Source organism: Misgurnus anguillicaudatus, chromosome 6 (genome assembly GCF_027580225.2).
Source record: "Misgurnus anguillicaudatus chromosome 6, ASM2758022v2, whole genome shotgun sequence".
Lineage (NCBI taxonomy): Eukaryota > Metazoa > Chordata > Actinopteri > Cypriniformes > Cobitidae > Misgurnus > Misgurnus anguillicaudatus.
In genome coordinates this window covers 20,013,734-20,032,500 of record NC_073342.2, presented here as the reverse complement: position 1 = coordinate 20,032,500, position 18,767 = coordinate 20,013,734, and the positions used below count along the sequence as shown (strand labels likewise).

Genomic DNA, 18,767 nt, shown 5'->3' with positions numbered 1-18,767 from the left:
CTATCCGCTTATCTATCTAACTATCTATCCGCTTATCTATCTATCTATCTATCTATCTATCTATCTATCTATCTATCTATCTATCTATCTATCTATCTATCTATCTATCTATCTATCTATCTATGGATATGTCTATGAACCCAAGAGAACACAAATAAATATGTATCCCAAAAGTTTTTATCCAAATGCATAATCATTCACAGTATTTTATCAGCATGAATCCACCTCAAAACAATTCATAATTAACACATCGATTGTAACACACACAGACATTTTTTAACATAAATACCTTCTTCCCCACTGGATGCTTTGGGTTGCCTGTTTGCCAGGTAGGTCAGCTGTACCTTCCTGTTGATCCCTGAAAAATGGCCATACCTAAAAAAACAATACACAAGGCAGGGACACAGACATACCACCCCCTCTTAATAAGAATTCTCCCACTGAGAAACACAGACAGACAGCACACATAAGACACAACACTAGCCTCAAACTGCTAGCAGGTGCTCTGTGGCCTCCATGTTTCGGGAAACATGTGTCCGGGTGACCCTTTTCCAAGCTAGCAGGGGTTAATGTGTGTCATACCATGGCTGTCTCAAGAGGAATGACAGGCTTTGGGTGGAATAAAACATGACCCCGTATCTGCAACGGTGTCAGGTTTTGAAACGACACAATACAGCAACCAATGGAGAATTTTGGATTAATTAAAAAAATTAAAACTTTAAGAAAGTTTCAAATTGAGTTTTTAAGTTTTATTGCAGGTTTAGTTAGACTTTAAAATTTCACAAACCAATAACGGGCCAAATATTCTTTTTTTTGTCTAAGATCATGAAGACTTGGTCTAAAACTAAACTAATCTAGAGCTGGTCTTGGTTCTTAACAAGCTCTTAACCAAACCAACTCTAGAGTGAATTTACCACCATTCATTCTGCTGAATTGTGTCATAAACCCAAACCAAAGTTTTTCCCCAAGCACCCATTTCCTCTGTTAATGTACATTCCTCAAAAAACGATAAAATTTTGATTATGAGCCTCATCTAAGCCCGGTAAGAGGTGTAAACAAAAAGATATGGAAGAATCATGAGTGATTAGAAACACTTTCAAAATGGCATGCAGATGCCACACAGAATTGCAAAAAGACCCAAAGTTCAGTCAATTTTAGGGCCCCATTAAAGTGTCAGTAGTTCATCGGGTTAATGAGGGTTATCATCCACTTTGCCTGCATTATAAAATGAGGGTGCGCACTGATTATGGTTCAGGCTGGATTCCCTTATAAGAGACCGGCCGAGACACAAAAAAGACAAAGAAAGAGAGAGAGAAAAGATGATGTTAAGAAACTGATGATTTATATGTGGACATTATAGTAAATTGTATACAGATCCTATTATGCAGTTCATAAAATACCAAATGTATTTTTAATGAGAAATACCCTGTCTTATAGTATAATGTCTGCAAATGCAAGTCTGATGAAAACTACACAATTACTGCATGTTTTTATGACAAGTGCAGTAAATATGGAAAAGTAACTGATTTCATGGCCTACTATTTATTATATTTCCTCTAGTTTATTTCCATTGAACAAACCTTTTACCACCTTAGCTAAAACACTCGGAAACTCGTAAAGGATGATAAAATAAACTTTTGAACAATCATGGAGACACATTTTATATATTAATGGAGTTGTAATGATGGCGTGCGTGCAGTGGATTTCCATACATTTCAGAATAAAATAAAAGATAATGTAAAAAAGGCCAGCTATTATTTCATTTGTTAACAGCTTACTCACATCTCCAGAACGGTCTTTAGTTGCTCGAGTTTGGATTTCTTTTCTTCAATCTCGCAGTCGTTGTGCTGGACGAGTTCTGCCAGGAGCTGACGGGCAATGTCCAGCACTTCCTGCCAACACACAAAAAATTATCTAAGCAATTCCAGCTTTATGGATGTGACATTTCGTTCAAGGAAATTAAATATCATTTTAGAAAATGTATTTATTACCAATATACTGAACCATCTCTTTTAACAGTAGTTGCCTGTTTTCTTCCATGAGCTTTGGGTTTTTGTCATCATTTTAACTCTTTCCCTGCCAGCGCTTTAAAAAAAAGTTGCCAGCCAGCGCCAGCATTTTTTATGATATTCACAAAGGTTTAAATGGGCCATGTCACAAAAATTTTTTAAGATGTAAAATAAATCTTTGGTGTCCCCAGAGTACACGTTAAGTTTTAGCTCAAAATACCATCTAGATAATTTATTATAACATGTTAAAATTGACACTGTGTAGGTGTGAGCAAAAATGTTGTGTCCTTTAAAATGCAAATGAGCGGATGAAGTGCAAACACTGATCACAATGATGGTGGTTTGATGCAATTTAAACTTATGCTATGAATTATTTTCTCTCTCTCTCTTTCTCTCTGCACCAAATGGCAGTGCTGTGGCTGATTATTATAATAAGAGCTCCTTATAACATCACAAGGAGAGACAAATTTCAATGACCAAATATTTCATGTGCTTGCAGAGAATGGTTTACCAAAACTAAGTTACTTTGTTGATCTTTTTCACATTTTCTGGGTCGATAAAAGCAATGGGAACCCAATCAGGGTTTCCCGCAGCATATATCAGTTAAGGCGGACCGCCTAAGCTAGGAAACCCTACCGCCTTAACTAGCTCGTCCAAAAAAAAAAATGCTGCACATAAGGCCGTCAAGTGCATCTTGGAGAATAGCGCATACGCGCATCACACCGCATGTGGGGACGCGCGCCACACGGCCGCAATGAGAGAGACGTGGTCCGGACCATCACTGTCTGGAAGATAACTAGCCAGTCTCGGAGAATAGTGCGGACACGCTTCACACCGCGAGCGTGCATGCATGTGCCCCACACCGTCCGTCATGTCTGGAAGATAGCCAGTTGATAAAATGCGTGTCCGTGAGAACTGTAAGTGGACTTATGTTTTGGGTTTATTTAAGCCTGTTATTGTATTCTTCTATAGTTCTTCTAATTTTAAATTAAGTTAGCTGGTGATTTTGTTGTTTGAGCAACCTGCTTAGCTAGGTTTCACGTGCCTGTTGATTCAATATAATTGTTGAGCGCTCTTGCTCACTTTATTTATGTGCATTATTTACATGCTACAGTAGTTACACTCCTTTAAGATAATGTTATTAATAGTGGGAAATAATCAGTTTTTAAATTTTTTTTTACAATTCTATCATCGTTCGCCAGACGTTCTACAACATCTGCTTTAGTTTGTGTTTATTAACCCTTTAGTTTCACTTCATCAAGCAGCTATTGCAGTTAGAGGTAAAGACATTTAATTAATTAATAATCTAGTATGTGTTCATTTTCTGTCATAGTTTCTTCAAAATTAAGTTTTATTTGAGTGTTTTAAAAATATTTTAATTTAAATCATGATGCATACGCTCCACCCCTTTGATTGCCACGCCCTTGGCACCACGTCCTTTGAACTGTTTGACCTAAGGGGGAATCTTCTGGGTTTTATAAGTTGAGTAAGAGCAAAACCTGGTGAATAATAGCGAAAATACGGATTGCCGGAAAAAGTCGTCATTGGCAGGGAAGCGTTTTCTCTTAATTGACAAGTTAACTCATCAATGGCAGTGAAAGGGTTAAAGCATTTGAGATCATTTGCTATACATCAAACAGCACCTTTAAATCAAACCAACCTGGAGTTGTTTTGGTTTCTTTAGTTTGAGTTTTCCAGTCTTATAGCCGCCATACTTTTCAAACAGATCAAAAAACCTAAGAGAAAAATTGACATATTGAGAAAGCAATAAAACAAAACTGGAATACAGTAGTGAACACTACAAGAACCTAAAACTTACAAGGCATTTCGAACCTCCATCTTCATCTTCTGTTTGGGCGTCCGATCACCATGCCGAATTACAGCAATAACACAACGGAGTTCCATCCTTCAGACAAACATGACAATGTCTTTTTATTAACAACACTCGAGTACTAAAAACATTTCCAGAATGTTTATGCTTAACATAGCAAATCCAATATCTACAACAGGACAGGACACAGTGATAAACTCACATGGTTCCTGAGGTAGTCGGGACAATAGGGATGTCCTCTGCTTCCATAGGGATAGACCAGGGAATGTGGAACTGAGGAGCCAGCTCTCGCATCACCATGTTTCTGAGGAAAACATTACTTAATAATACACCTAATTCAGAGAGAAATTAAATATAGACATTTCGTTATAAAAAGGAGTGAGACACACCCCATGTCTCACTTACCCCAAAACTTTGGCACAATCGTCATAGTATTTCATGGAGTTCTTTACAAAGCTGAAACCATTGACGTCACAAACGAACGAATGCCCGTTTGCTCGAAGGAGATCAAAACCACAAACTGTTTGCTGGGTTGGAAAGATGTTATTATGAAAAGTTATCACATTTTACTTTTCACATTTTAGGCTAAAGATATTAATGAAAGCACTATGTTCACCTTACCTTAAATGCAAGACACACTTTTCTGGCCACAAGTTTTTCCATCGCGGTAAGCATCACAGGATACCGAATCTCTTTTCCTTCACTATCGCGCTCCACTTTTCCATCTAGAGCGGGAGACTTACGGGCCTCTGCGTGGGCATAATCAGGTCCTACTGTGTAAACCTACCACAAAATAAACAAATAAACCTTATTGTCCACCCACCATCTAATGTCTATAATGCAAGACAATCACATATAACAAATACACACACACACACACACACCTTTACATCCGTTCCATCTGTGGGCATGAATTCCTCATAGATATACGAGCCAGTCTTTCGAACGGTGCTTTCAGGAGAGTACACACTACTCCGACTGCCGATCTAAAAGGAAATAAAATTATAGCAGTTATTGATCATTAAAGGAAAACACCACCGTTTTTGTTCTTACATCAACTTAGATAAATTAATACATGCGTATCTTTTTTCAATACGTGTACTTTTAATCTTTGTACAGCGCTTCTTGAATGTGTTAGCATTTAGCCTAGCCCCATTCATTCCTATGTCTCCAAACAAAAGTTGCATTTTGTGCCACCATACTTACTCGTGTAACTACTCATGTATCAGTCTTTAAATAGGGAAAACTTGGAAGTGTTTGGTGGCTTGTAAATTCATCCCTCTTTGGAGCCATAGGAATGAATGGGGCTAGGCTAAATGCTAACACACATTAACAACGCGCTGTACTTAAAATTAAAAATTAAAAGTGCATGCATTGAAAAAAGATAGGGATGTATTAATTCGTAAGTTGAGGTAAGGACATAGTAAAATATTAATAAACGGTGGTGTTTTCCTTTAAGGCCATAGCTAATGGGACAAAAAATGATAATAAATTCCGTCCAACTATTCTCCTACTGCTTATCCAGAACCAGGTTTTAGTCAACAATAATTTCTAAATTTTATTTTAAAATAGGTAAAAAGCCCAGAGCAGTATACGATGAGAAGTCCAGACATACCATAAGGAGTCTATGATGTAATTTCAGGACTGTACCTTTCTAAACAGGCGTTGACTGCCTCCACCAGCTGATGTTGGATAATAGATGTACACATTGTGGTCTTCTGCGCAGACAGGCTTCTCCACAAAGGGTTTGTGAAATATTTCCCCATTCACTTCAACGTGGTCCTCACTCTCGACTAAGTTACACTCTGATGTCACAAAAAGGAACAACAAAAAATTGATCAAGAATGTATCATGCCTGTGGATAATTTTGCTTATTGGCATACAACCTCCGCAGTATAGTTAGTGATCCATTAAATTATGCAAATCATGGTGCAAACATGACAAAAAACGCCATCTGGCCAGTCTTGGTTCCAGATCTTGCCCTGCGTGCTGGGCTATGGTGATGAATACAGCAGACTACTGTGATTTTACATAATTTACTGGGACTGTACCGCATTGCGTCAACTCTACAATACATAAATAGCCCTTTGAAATGCCAACCCATACATAATATGTATGTATAGCCACACAATAAGCCTTATTTGCATAAAATAATAATTTATGCTTACACACAGATCTTTGTTTTAAGATGCTGCATGCGTTCCGTTTACTAAAACAGGATAACATTTTCCCAATACAGAGATGTGTAGTGTACACACAATGAGGAACTTCACAATAATTGGATGCTGACTGCAGGCATTTTTAAACAACACAAAACAGGAACATGGTATTACCGAAGTATAAACTGACACCCAGTAATGGCAATTCAGTCTGCAAAACCTCCATGCAATGATCTAACGTATCACAATAGTCCCAAAACGATGACCTTTACCCTCTGGTCTGTCAGGGTCCCGGTTCAACACTGCATAGCGTGGAAGGTCGATGCCCTCCTCCTGAAGAATCCTGTACACTTGCCTCCTATAACCGTAAACACAAGTTTACATAGTTCAGTATAATGTAACAGGGTTTGCTTAAAAATAAAGCTATTTTTTTCTTGCCGTACCTGTCCTGAATAAAATACTGCATGTTGAGGTCATTGATGAGGAGGGGGTTTCGTAGTTTGGCATAACTCACTGCTTTGTCAAGGGGAAATCCTTTAAGGTGATAGATAAAACGATTAATTTTTATTATTTAAAGGGACACACACACAGTTTTTTAGAAAATATGCTAATTTTTCAGCTCCTGTAGAATTAAACATTTGATTTTTACCATTTTGGAATCCATTCAGCCGATCTTCGGGTCTGGCGGTACCACTTTTAGCATAGCTTAATGCCCGAAAATAGTTCCCTGCTATTGAGAGTTACCAAGGGGACTACTTTCAGCTGCTGTGTAATATCATTGCGCCTGCTGCAGCCATGGTACGGCAGCAAAGCCTTGATTATTATGCCAGAATGAGAGTATAGTTCCTAGCCAAATCTGCCTAGAAAATCGCAACCTTACATTTTCCGTCAGTCTTAGTACACGATGTAACTACAGAAGAGTCAAGTTTTAAATAGGAAAAACTCTTTGGCTATTTTTGAGCGCGATGCTAATGGTCTAATCAGATTCAATGGATTATGCTAAGCTATGCTTAACGTGCTATCACCAGATCCAGAGATCGGCTGAATGGATTCCAAAACGGTAAAAATTACCCTGAAGAAGGCTATCTGTGCCGCTACGCGTGGGTTACTGCCCTGTTATATGTTTCTAATGTTATAGCCATATTTAAATAAAGGCTTTTTACCTTTTGATATATGAAGAGTGCCTTGGATTCCCCTTTTTTTCACGTTTTGAATACCCTACACCAAAGAGCACCTAACTAATTTTTCCCAAACAAAAATTTTTTTAGCTATTTTTGAGCACTTTGGATTTTTTCTGATTTCATGGTAAAAATCAAATGTTTAACTCTAGGGGAGCTGGAAAATTAGCATATTTTCAAAAAAGTGGAGTGTCCCTTTAACAGTGTATAATTAATACAAAACAACTTATAAGGAACATAAGGAAGCAATATAGCACAATCAAATTTCAAGCTGTCGACATGTAAAACTATATGACGATACCTTTGGAATGGAAAGAAATGAGGCAATCACACAGCGGCCACTTCTCCACTGGTTCATTGAGAATAACCTCCTCAGAAAAAATCACTACGGTTATGTACTCAAATTTACAGAGTCTCTCCAGGATTTCAGTCATTGGTTTGGAGTTAGATTTCTTCATCATGGAGCAGATCCCCACCACTATCTGAGGCTCCATTGACTGACAGCAGAGAAACAATAGGAAATGTAAGAGCTTTGTAACAGTAAGGCTTTAAAATCAGTTTACAGCAACATCAAGTATACAGTAAACATCAAGACTACTCTACAGTAAATTACTGTAAACAAAAAAAGGGATTTGGCAACCCGGCCACAACTATCAAGACAGCAATTTTAATAAATGTATCTTTTTGTGTTTCATAGAAGTCGTCATACAATTTGACATAAATACAAATTTGTGTAAATATTGATTTTTTTTTGTCCATTTCGGAAAGTAATTGTAAATGTTATCAAAAAATTCAAAGGTTTTCATACCTGATCCTCGTCTTCATCCTCCCCATAAGACCTTGAGATGTCTCTCATGTCTATAACATCTAGTTCTTTGCTCTCATCGTTCTCACAGCCAATCATGAACCGAGGAAGTCCACCATCGCATGCCACTTGCTTTGACTCCGACATTTCTGTGGAGTCTTTATCAAATGTTCAAAATCCCCGCATACCATCTCGTGCTGAAATTCAGTGGCGGAACCATTAAACAGACGAGGTGTGTAATCCAGTCAGATGAGGGTGAAAAACTTTAAAGCCAAGGGTGACTTGATACAGTGTTTTTTAAAAATTTTGGGTCATCTTTTTAAATAAAAGCTGGGAACATGGTTTAAGCTCATCCTTTAATAATCCTGGTCATGTCCTTCCAGTACCTGTAATACAACAAATCCAAAATGCAATATTACAATTTGATAAAAAAAAAAAAAGATGATATTCGAGTTAAATCGTTAAACAGTTTTTCACCATTTCTGAGTTCAGGATTTTTTTTAGGCAGGCCTAAAATGGTGGCTCAATGATGCACTTGAGCCACCGTGCATGGCCCCCCCTAAACAATTATATAAATGTTGTATGCTACAAACATGTCACTATAGTGCAAATAGGATTAGTTGTAATACCCAAGTATAAGCACATATAAAAATTCTTTGCCGTTCAACTAGTTATGCAAGTCTGTTTTTGTAGTAAAGAGTGTCCAAAGCAATGCCATGGTGCTTCATGCCGTGACTTCAAGGGAAAGAATGCATTCTGTTGGAGATACATAGTCTACATCATATCATATTTCCATACCCTTGCTGATATAGTTTTGCAAACCCTGCAGCAGGTTACAGTAAGGTCATGTTAGCTATGCCTGCTAGCTACTCCTATAAATAAACATCCGACTGTTACTCAATGTTCCTCAACTATCTTACTATCTAAATTATCCTGAGGATATTTTTTACATGCTCTATAAACTTCCCATTAATCATTTAGACATGAAATCATATCATATCATCGTCTGATGTCAGCAAGTTACACACTTTATTAAAACACTACAAGATGGCAACCACAAGTGTGACCGAGTGGCCAAAAATAGCCCTGGGTCTAGGTCAGTGTGGGGTAGGTGTGACACTTGGATCAGATGTTAGGTCTACGATTCCAGAGAAAATTCATTGCACCGTGGATGTGTTGACAGGAAACATTAAGTTAAGAGGAGGCCGACTTAAGCGGCACACGGTCAGGGGAACACTAACCGAGATAAACAAACTCATAAATAAATCTTACTACCACTTAAAGCCACAATTTACAAGACCATGGTCTAATATCCAAGATAATAGATAGATAAAGATGTACTGATGATGTTTTTAAGGTTGTATTCTGCACTTCTCGAAAACCAAGACAAGGTAATCAATTGTAACAAAGGTATACTGACAAAGCACCCTTGTACATGCAGTAAAATGCATGCATTGACATTTCTGCCTTGTTTTGCAGGGCCTGGCCTGTCTTATGCAATCTAGCTTTTCAGGTTTGAAATGTTTACTTTATTCCTTTTTCAAGCTTTTATTATGTTCAGGTCTCTGGTACATTCCATGAATACGATACATTAATATTTAACAGATTATTTTGATTATCATTAAAGGTGCAGTGTGTAATTTTTAGAAGGATCTCTTGACAGAAATGCAATATAATATACAAAACTATATTATCAAAGGCGTATTAAGACCTTTCATTATGAACCGTTATGTGTTTATTACCTTAGAATGAGATGTTTTTATCTACATACACAGAGGGTCCCCTTACATGGAAGTCGCCATTTTGGGCGGCCATGTTTCTACAGAAGCCCTTAACGGACAATTTTTTTACTAAGTTGTCTCCGATGATGACCTGTTTGTCCAGTGGTGGCTACAGTAGCTTCTCTATGTGTTTCAAAAGCCAGGGGTGAGCAGTGGACTAAAGGGGGTCTAAAGATAGCGTCTACTTCAAAATGCTAACTATATGTTAGCAGCCAATGTTAATTGTTAATGATTTGGGACAAATATGATGATTTAATGTTAAACTATGAGTGGCGCTGTGTGGCGCGACAGGGATTTGAGCAACTTCCTGAGTCAAAGCTGGGCGGCGCGGACAGGCGCCACCTGGGGGCGCCGGTGTGCGTATACTCTTGGAAACAATGTGCTCCGCGGCGCTGAGCTGCGCGGCCGGTGTGCGATCCCCTTGAGCAGTTGGTTGCAATTCACAACCTCACCACTATATGTCGCTAAAATTTACACACTGCACCTTTAAAACACAGTGCACAAAAGCAACACTGTAATAACCTCCAGGGTTTTTCTGCTGTAAGATGCCGTTTTACATGTACTGTGAAAATATGTAAAAACAAACATATTATTTTTAGCTTAGGTTAGAAATACGCCTACTGTTAAATGTTGTTTTATTGCTTGTATGCATGCCTTTGTAAAGTAAAAAAGCATACAGGTAGCACTTACTAAAGCATGCACATTTACTATTTTATTTTTATATTACATGTAAATCTTTATCATTATTGAGTTCGCTGTGTGGTACATTTTTCAGATAATACAAAATAATTATTCCAATAAAATAGTTTTTTTTAATTGTTTTCTTTCTTACAATTTTCCTATTTTTTATTCCTATCTGTATAGTTATTATCATAAACTGTGGTAAGAAGTCATACTACATGGGGTACTTTGCACAATTGCTCATTTAAACCAATAAACCTCGAAAATTAAAACAAACACTTACAATTGCAATATGTACAGTCTGGTCTGACAAATTATTAATTATTAGGTTAATCTTTCCTGCTCTATATTAAAAATCCATACTGTCCTAATACTGTATACTTACTTTTACTTAATAATCCAAAAACAAGCCACAGGTAAGAACAAACTGGGAACTTCTGCCTATCTATAGCCCACCTTAAAATCTTCTTTGTCCTACATGTTTAAATGATTGACAAAGTTCAAAGCCATCTGCAGATGGCAGATAACCACCTTACAAATTAACCATAATGAATGCGAAGATACGCCACAGCAAGAGAGGGTCGGTGTTGCTCATGAGGAAAGTCAGATCTGCAGCTGTCTGAACACAGTGCTTGCATTTTAACACTGCCTTAAAAGTAGTCCCACAAGGCCATGCCGCACAGCACCCAAATGACATTTTGTTGAATGGCGTGACGGACCAATGAGAGGAAGTCAAGCAAGCAATGCAGTGCGGCGCCTATTATATGAGCCCTCCAGCTAATTTATAGGTGTGTTCGACTCTATGCAGCGCTGCGCAGAACGTATGACAACACGGCACCGCGAGAGCGATTCGAAAGCACAGCTCTCGCGGTACTCTGATGCCATGGCTGCGCATCGCTGCACAAAGTCGAACATGCCCTAATCTGTTTCAATGCAGTGAAAATAATGCTGATGACAAGCACAATCACCAAAACATGACACGAATGTTTAAGTAAATAAGGTCAATGTATAAGATAATACAATGTATTATTGTGCTGCAAACAGAGTTAGCGATTAGACTACACATTATACTACACAAACATATCATAAAACGACATAATCACAGCACACTTAATTTCTTCGTATCGCTCTTAGCTACCTCGCTCCATCACACCCATCTGCTTTCACGCAGGGTTTGAACTTTACAAACACCAACTTTAGATAGAATTGAAAACAAATAGCAGTGACTGCGACGTGACATTGTGCATACTGATACTCACTTACTCGCTCGTTTGAAAGAATAAGTTGATGTTAATAAGTTGACGGCTAAAAACGCGGGACTTCCTTGTCTGTTGACAGTACAGTGTGAAAGTGAAGCTCCGCATGAAGTTACCTCAAGAAAACATTACACAGGCGCTTCAGGGTTGCCAGATCTGTATTACAAAACCAATCCAATGGCCAGTCCTAGAACAAATACCAAAACTAAAAATATTTCTCTTCCATAGCTACTTAAACTACATGTTTTACAGTCACTGCTATGCATTACACACAATGTCTTTAAAAAACTCTATAGTAGTGATAATAAACACAGTATGTGTTCATAAATAAAATCATTTACCTTTAGGATTGATAGCTGGTGAAAATCTTCAACCTCGACCCAAGGAAACATATGCGGAAACGGTTTAAAACAAGTAGCTGAATATCGCTGTAAACTCGAGGACTTGGCAACACTAACAGCGCTTTCTGTCGTGCTGTAAACGCTGAAAGTACACAAAGATGACTGCCACCTACAGCACTGGAGAAACTTCACAACAATGAGTTTCACTGAACACTGAAAGTGGCTTGAGCTGCAACAAATAGGTTAAAGGTATTCAAAGTAATGTGCAAGGCCAGAAAAGTAAGACAAGAGGTTATTGGGGGGATTTTTGTTAGCGAAATTATTAAATGTTAGCATACTTCTTTCTGTAGAGTTATAAAGCACCCATAAAATCAAAAGTGCAGTTTTTTTTGCTTTTAGCATCAATATGTTATCATTAAGGATATCTATTAACTAGTGTGCTCCATTTGGAAGATACAAGCATACAAAATCTAAAAGTCTCTCATATTCATCAATACAGATCAACTTATGACATCATCCCGCTCTTCAGCTTCTCATAAGACTCAAGGCGAAGTAAACCATTTTTAACATTTTAAAACTGACTTTAAATTATAAACCCTTAAGAACACATTTTATAACATTTTAAAATTGACTTTTAATTATAAACTCTTAAGAGCAAAATAAAAAGCAGCAACATTTATGTAAATATAATGAATATATAAGCCACTCAATATGTCTCGTAATTTCTGTTTTAGTGGAAATTACATAAACGTCTTCAATAAAGTTGTGCATTTCAGGACACGTCAATTAGCACGTCTGTAATAGAGAGACACAGTGATGACAATAGATGGTAATACTTAGGTACTTTGATAAATATAGGCTACTGAATAATTACTGTTTTCACAATGTTATTATCATACTATAGGATTTACCATAATACTTAAAGGAAAACACCACAGTTTTTCGATATTTTGCTGTGTTCTTACCTCAACTTGGACAAATTGGTGCATGCATGTCTTTTTTCAATGCGTGCACTTAATCTTTGTACAGCGCAAAGTGAATGTGTTAGCATTTAGCCTAGCCCCATTCATCCCTTAGGATCCAAACAGGGATGAACCCAGAAGCCACAAAACACTTCCATGTTTTCCCTATTTAAAGACATGAGTAGTTATAAAAGTAAGTATGGTGGTTTTTAAGCGGATAAAAACTGAGAACTATATTGTATGGCGGAAGAGCACTTAGTTTGCAGCACTTTGACCTTGGGAGCAGTAATTTGTGCGTTTGGTGGCTTCTAAATTCATCCCTGCCTGGATCCCAAGGAATGAATGGGGCCAGGCAAAATGCTTACACATTCACAACGTGCTGTACAAAGATTACATGTACGCATTGAAAAAAGATAGGTATGTATTAATTCGCCTAAATTGAGATAAGAACATAGTAAAATATTGAAAACGGTGGTGTTTCCTTTAAAGAACAGTATATAAGAGTACAAAAGACATGTGTTTGGTAGCTCAGTTGGTAGAGCATTGCGTTAGCAGCGCAAAATATCATAGGTTTGAGCTTCAGGGAACAAACACAGTACTGATAAAATTAATAGCTTGTAATATACTGTAAGTGTCTTTGAATAAAATGTAATGCAAAAATCACCCCAATTTTACTATAAAAAGATTTCTTTTAGGTTACAAATGACCTTTGCTGGTTTTTAGATCTGTTTAAAAACCATACAGACCAAAGTAATACATTAGGTGTGTTAAGAGGTTTTTGTTATGAGTAATTTGTTTTTCCTTTAAGGTAATATTTTCATTTAAGGTGAACATGAGAGGTTGTTCTGTACTGCAGCATAAGTATTTCAGTGTTGAGATTAAAAGGGGAAAAAAATATACAAACTCAAACACAGATCCTGAATGTGATTATGTAATGCTGCCCACGGTGAGGCCTATGAAAAAGCGAGATGATGTATTTGAAAACAAATAACAATAAAGTGTTTATGATTGAGACATATAATATTAAATTTATTGCCTAAAATGAACCATTTTACAACAGAAAAAAAGATTCCACTAAATGTAAAGTTTAGTCTAACATTCATTATTTATTCAGCCTCATGCCATTGCAAACCCAATTGTTACTTTTTAAATGATTTAGAATAATGATTTAAATTCAGTCCATTCATTTACATTTATGCATTTGGCAGACACTTTTGTACAGTGATTTAAGTGCATTCACACTCTCAGTATGTGTGTTCCCTGGGAATCGAACCCTTGACCTTTGCGCTGCTAATGCAATGCACCACCAATTAAACTACAGAATCCTTTTTTTTAAATAATAGTACCTTTTTCTGAGAGTGCACAAATGTAATTGGAAATAACTTATATTAATATACGTTTAAAAAATAACTTCCCTATACCCTGACAGTTACCCACTGCATGTTCATATTCAGCAGCAGGGGTCCGTGGCTGTGACATCTCCATAATGCCTCCATTCATCTAAATGAAATGAACCCAGTAAAAAGGCTGCTTTTCCCCCTCAACGGACGCCGAAAAGCTGTGTCAATACCCTGTTGAGTAGGAGAGATGGGAATAGAGTTAAAGCGAGCTTGTTCAGCGAGTTCAGTGAAGTATACGTGATGATGAGAACGGTTTTGGGTTTGAGACCTGCGCATGGGGTCAGAGAGGACGGTTAGATGTGTTTGAATCACTACAGCTTGTCATTCAGTCTTCAGATTTGCAGCTACAAAAAATATACGAAAAGAATGAATCGTTGTGTTTAAACCCAAACCAGAGGTATTGACCAAATCTTTCACTGTTTATTGTAGTTTCCATCTAAAGTCATTAACGGTTGTCTCCTTAAAATCATAGTGTAAAGAACATTCTGTAAAAAAACATAACCTTGAAAGATTGCAATCAGCGTTTAATGCTCCTAATCTCATAATTCTATTATGAGACAGCCTGGATTTCAAAGACAGGGTCATATATGGTCATAATTTTTTTTAGTACATGTTAGTACACTGATGCCTACCAATTCCTGGATGTCCATATTAAGACATGAAGCAGACATCTAGCATATTTGCACAATGAATCACTTTCCATTCATTGTTTGCCAAAGACTAAATGTAAAGATATTCAAAACACTAGCGCTAGCATTCCTCATTGACCAGAGACTTAGTCATCATTAGGGAAACACAGTTCAACAACAGTTTTCTGGTTGGTAAGGAGACTGTTAGTGCTCTTGAAAACTAACACTAACATTTTCAAAAATAAAGGTCTGTCACTTGGACAGTACCCTCTCGAAAAGTATACATTCAAAATAGTACCTCAGGGGTAAATTGGTACCAAAGATTGCATATTAGTACCTCAAAGTTACATATTGGTACCAAATGTACATATAAGGGCTTTTTTATATACAGACCGTGTACTGTACAAAAATAGTTTTTTCCACTATTTATTCACCTTCTTGTCAAAACTGCAGCATCAGCAGTCCTTGACTAGCTTGAAATTTGTCACCTCAAAAAAAAAACAAAAAAAAACATGTTTGGTCAGTTCTGATGCCCCAAAACATGCAGCGTGATCACTCTTATGAATGTGTTTCTTATTTTCATTTTAGAGAAATTATAGACTGTGTCACAGTAATTGTCTCCACACAATCTTTACAGAATAAAACTAACACAACAGCCACTTGCAAAGCATTCTGGGAAAAAAATCTGAATGAAAAAACAGAAAAAGGTTGATTCTGGTTCCCAGAATGCTTTGCATGATGCTATTATTTTATAGTTTTATTCTGTAAAGACAAAGACTTGTTAATGTTTAATGTTCATTTTAATTTTGAACAAACTGTTGCCAGTAAATAACATAAATTTAAATCTACAGTAAGTTACTGGCAACCAGCGGCATAAATTACAGCAATTTTTTTACAGTGCATTTATTGTAGCTTATTGTAAGTCAGTACATCTACAGTACATGGTCTGTATTTGATGTATTCAATAAGTCATATTACATTACATTTTTGTTGAACAACTCATCACAAAATTAGAAATAATAATTGAAGACCTACATTAAAATAAAAAAACGTGATTAATCGCATACAAAATGAAAGTGTTTTTTGGGCATAAAATATGAGTGTGTGCTGTGTGTAATTATTATGTATATATAGACGGTTTCAGCAGTAACAACATAAAAAGCGGCTGTCGCAGTCCGCACGTAACTTCCGGTAAACTCCGCTAATAATAAATAACCACAAAGTATTTTAAACGTAGTTTATTTATATAACAAGCAAAAAACAACACATAGATTAGGAAACCAAAACATTTGTCATTTTCGACAAGGCATTTGTTCAAGAGATCAGTTTAGCAACTAGTCAGACCATTAAAAATCTGTATCTGTATGTTTTATATGATTTTGTTCTTGAATGTCGGTATGTCATGTGTAGTTTTATGTCGCCTTGTACTCTGTGCCTGTCTTGGCCAGGTCGCGGTTGCAAATGAGAACTTGTTCTCAACCGATTCACCTGGTTAAATAAAGGTAAAATAAAAAATAAAAAAAATAAAAAAACGAAACCGGAAGTAAAGTTTGTATCCAGACGTGTATCACGTGCGTCCGATGAAACCGTCTATATATATATATATATAAAATGAATGTGTGTTTGTGGTTAAATATACATAATAATTACACACAGTACTCACAAATATATTATGCACAAAATCACTTTTATTTTGTATGCGATTAATCGCGATCAATCTTTGCCCAGCACTATAAAAATATTAATTAATAAAAAAATGTATGCAAAATCATTTTTTTGCAATGTACATTAAGTACACACCTTATATTCATCATTTTCTTAAAAAACGCATTAAAGGGACAATAAGTAGGATTTACCCCCATCTAGTGGTGAAATTGTATTTTGCATTCAGACGAATAGTGCTCTCTAGCGCCTCACTTTTTCAAATGCGTGTTGCAACTACGGTAGCCGCTATGTAATCGCTAGTTCACGTGTTCTGAATGAAAAAGCGTTGTGGAAACGCGTTGGTAGGCTTGTGCTTTTTGTCCCTCTCTGCTATTATAGTTTATCAGTATGGCGGAACGACATGAAAGCCTCCTTGGACTTACCCGTTCAATGTGTGTAAAAAGAAGAAACTCTAAGCTTACAAAGAAAAGTCAGATCACTGGCAGAGGTCATTTGACACCAACAAGGGCATATTTATGAATAAAGACATTGATTTTGATTAATAAAACACTTAAAACCCTACTTACTGTCCCTTTAAGGTTTCTGAAGCTTTAAAACAATCTGTGCAACACAAATACTATGCATTATGCAATTTAGATGATGTCATTAATTTACCTGTTCATTGCTCTTAATGGACTCCAGGGCACTGTAAAATGTTGGCCCGAATCAACTCTTGCACTAAACCACAACAGTGATAAACCAAGAATGTTATGGGGTCAGCGTATATCACCATCACGCCGAGACAAAACCTGCAATTCACTGACCTCATAAAAACCCAATATTTTTTTAAGGTCTGAACATCGGTAAACCTAAATGGTCACTTGAGAGAGTTGTTAGATTTCGTAATGTACATGCAGCAACAACGTGCTAGTATAGATTCAACAAGCAGGGCTTGTGCCACAAGACACAATACATATTTGTGTTCGACTCCAAGCAAATTAGTTTCCATGGTTTATAGCACACGAGGCACATTAATTGCAGAGTTTTCTATACAGGCGAAGTAAATACCCCACATATAATGTTAACGCGTTTAATGTAGCGTATCGACATCTGTGGCCTTGGACATTGTAGAAGAATACTCTTCTGTGAGAACATGCAGAGAGCATGCTAACCGAAATTCAAGCATGTCTAAGCCATTTTACACAATTTCTGCTTAATCTCCGTTAAATGTCGAATTGGCTGATGTATGTATGTATTTAGGTAGGTCTTATCTCACTTCCTGTGCAAAACACATTCTTTAACCAGAACAAATTGGGGTCATAAGGTCAAAACCATATTGTTTTTGCATTTCCTGACCATATCTGGGTTATGCTATTCGTCTCACCGATGTACTGAATTGATCCAAATCCACTTTAATAGGTGCACTAGCCAAAACAAAAGACAAAAAGCTAAACATGTCACATATCTTTGGAAAGCTGAAATTCTTGTGATTCGAATGAAGTAAATCATTTTAAGATACAATCAGCAGGTACACTGTAAAAAAATTCTGTAGAAATTGCAGTATTACTGGATATTACTAGCAACTAGCTGCCAGTAACTACTGTAGATTTTACATTAATGTTATTTACTGGCAACAGTTTGTTCAAAGTTAAATGAACATGAAACATTTTCAGTTTTTATCTTCTACAGTAAGGTACTGGCAACCAGCTGCATAATTACAGCAATTTTTTACAGTGTACAATTTGTGTCCTTTTTAGGCATTTTCGAGCCTTTTTCAGGAATTATAAGGACACATATCTGCACCTAAATGGTACATATAATTCCCTTTTAAAGCAACACTATGTAGTTTCCATGTAAAAATGACTTACAGCTCCCCATGTGGTTGAAAAAACAACAGTGCCAGGTATCAGACACTCTTCTGCAGTCTGGGGGAGGGGCGGGGCGGGGCTGTGTTTCCTACCCTCCACCGCCACTTTCAGAGTGTGCTTGTAGCAGCTAGGAGGCTGCTCAGGTTGCAGCAACAGTACAATTTGTCCAGTTAAAAGTTGTTCTATAACTGAAATAATTTTAGAGACATTATTTAAAGGTAAA

General features: G+C 36.9%; 1 protein-coding gene across 19 annotated transcripts in view; it reads right to left on the bottom strand.

The window, feature by feature from the left end:
- The window catches only part of ppip5k1b (diphosphoinositol pentakisphosphate kinase 1b), a 59,340-nt gene that overhangs the window by 36,231 nt on the left and 4,342 nt on the right, over positions 1-18,767 (bottom strand). For 8 of the 19 annotated variants that reach the window (XM_055191975.2, XM_073868705.1, XM_073868704.1 and 5 more), the window contains exons 1-15: positions 11,704-11,859; positions 7,986-8,368; positions 7,479-7,674; positions 6,443-6,533; positions 6,272-6,357; positions 5,491-5,645; positions 4,725-4,826; positions 4,462-4,623; positions 4,246-4,367; positions 4,043-4,144; positions 3,829-3,915; positions 3,670-3,745; positions 1,783-1,892; positions 1,242-1,265; positions 290-375 (exon numbers count right to left, since the gene is read on the bottom strand). In XM_055191975.2, the coding sequence (XP_055047950.1) occupies positions 290-375; positions 1,242-1,265; positions 1,783-1,892; positions 3,670-3,745; positions 3,829-3,915; positions 4,043-4,144; positions 4,246-4,367; positions 4,462-4,623; positions 4,725-4,826; positions 5,491-5,645; positions 6,272-6,357; positions 6,443-6,533; positions 7,479-7,674; positions 7,986-8,129 (1,543 nt within the window). In that variant the 5' untranslated portion in view covers positions 8,130-8,368; positions 11,704-11,859. Of the gene's footprint in view, positions 1-289; positions 376-1,241; positions 1,266-1,782; positions 1,893-3,669; positions 3,746-3,828; positions 3,916-4,042; positions 4,145-4,245; positions 4,368-4,461; positions 4,624-4,724; positions 4,827-5,490; positions 5,646-6,173; positions 6,358-6,442; positions 6,534-7,478; positions 7,675-7,985; positions 8,369-11,699; positions 11,864-12,041; positions 12,060-18,767 lie in introns of those variants that run through there. The other 11 variants (XM_073868711.1, XM_073868712.1, XM_073868714.1 and 8 more) reach the window with 7 other exon arrangements.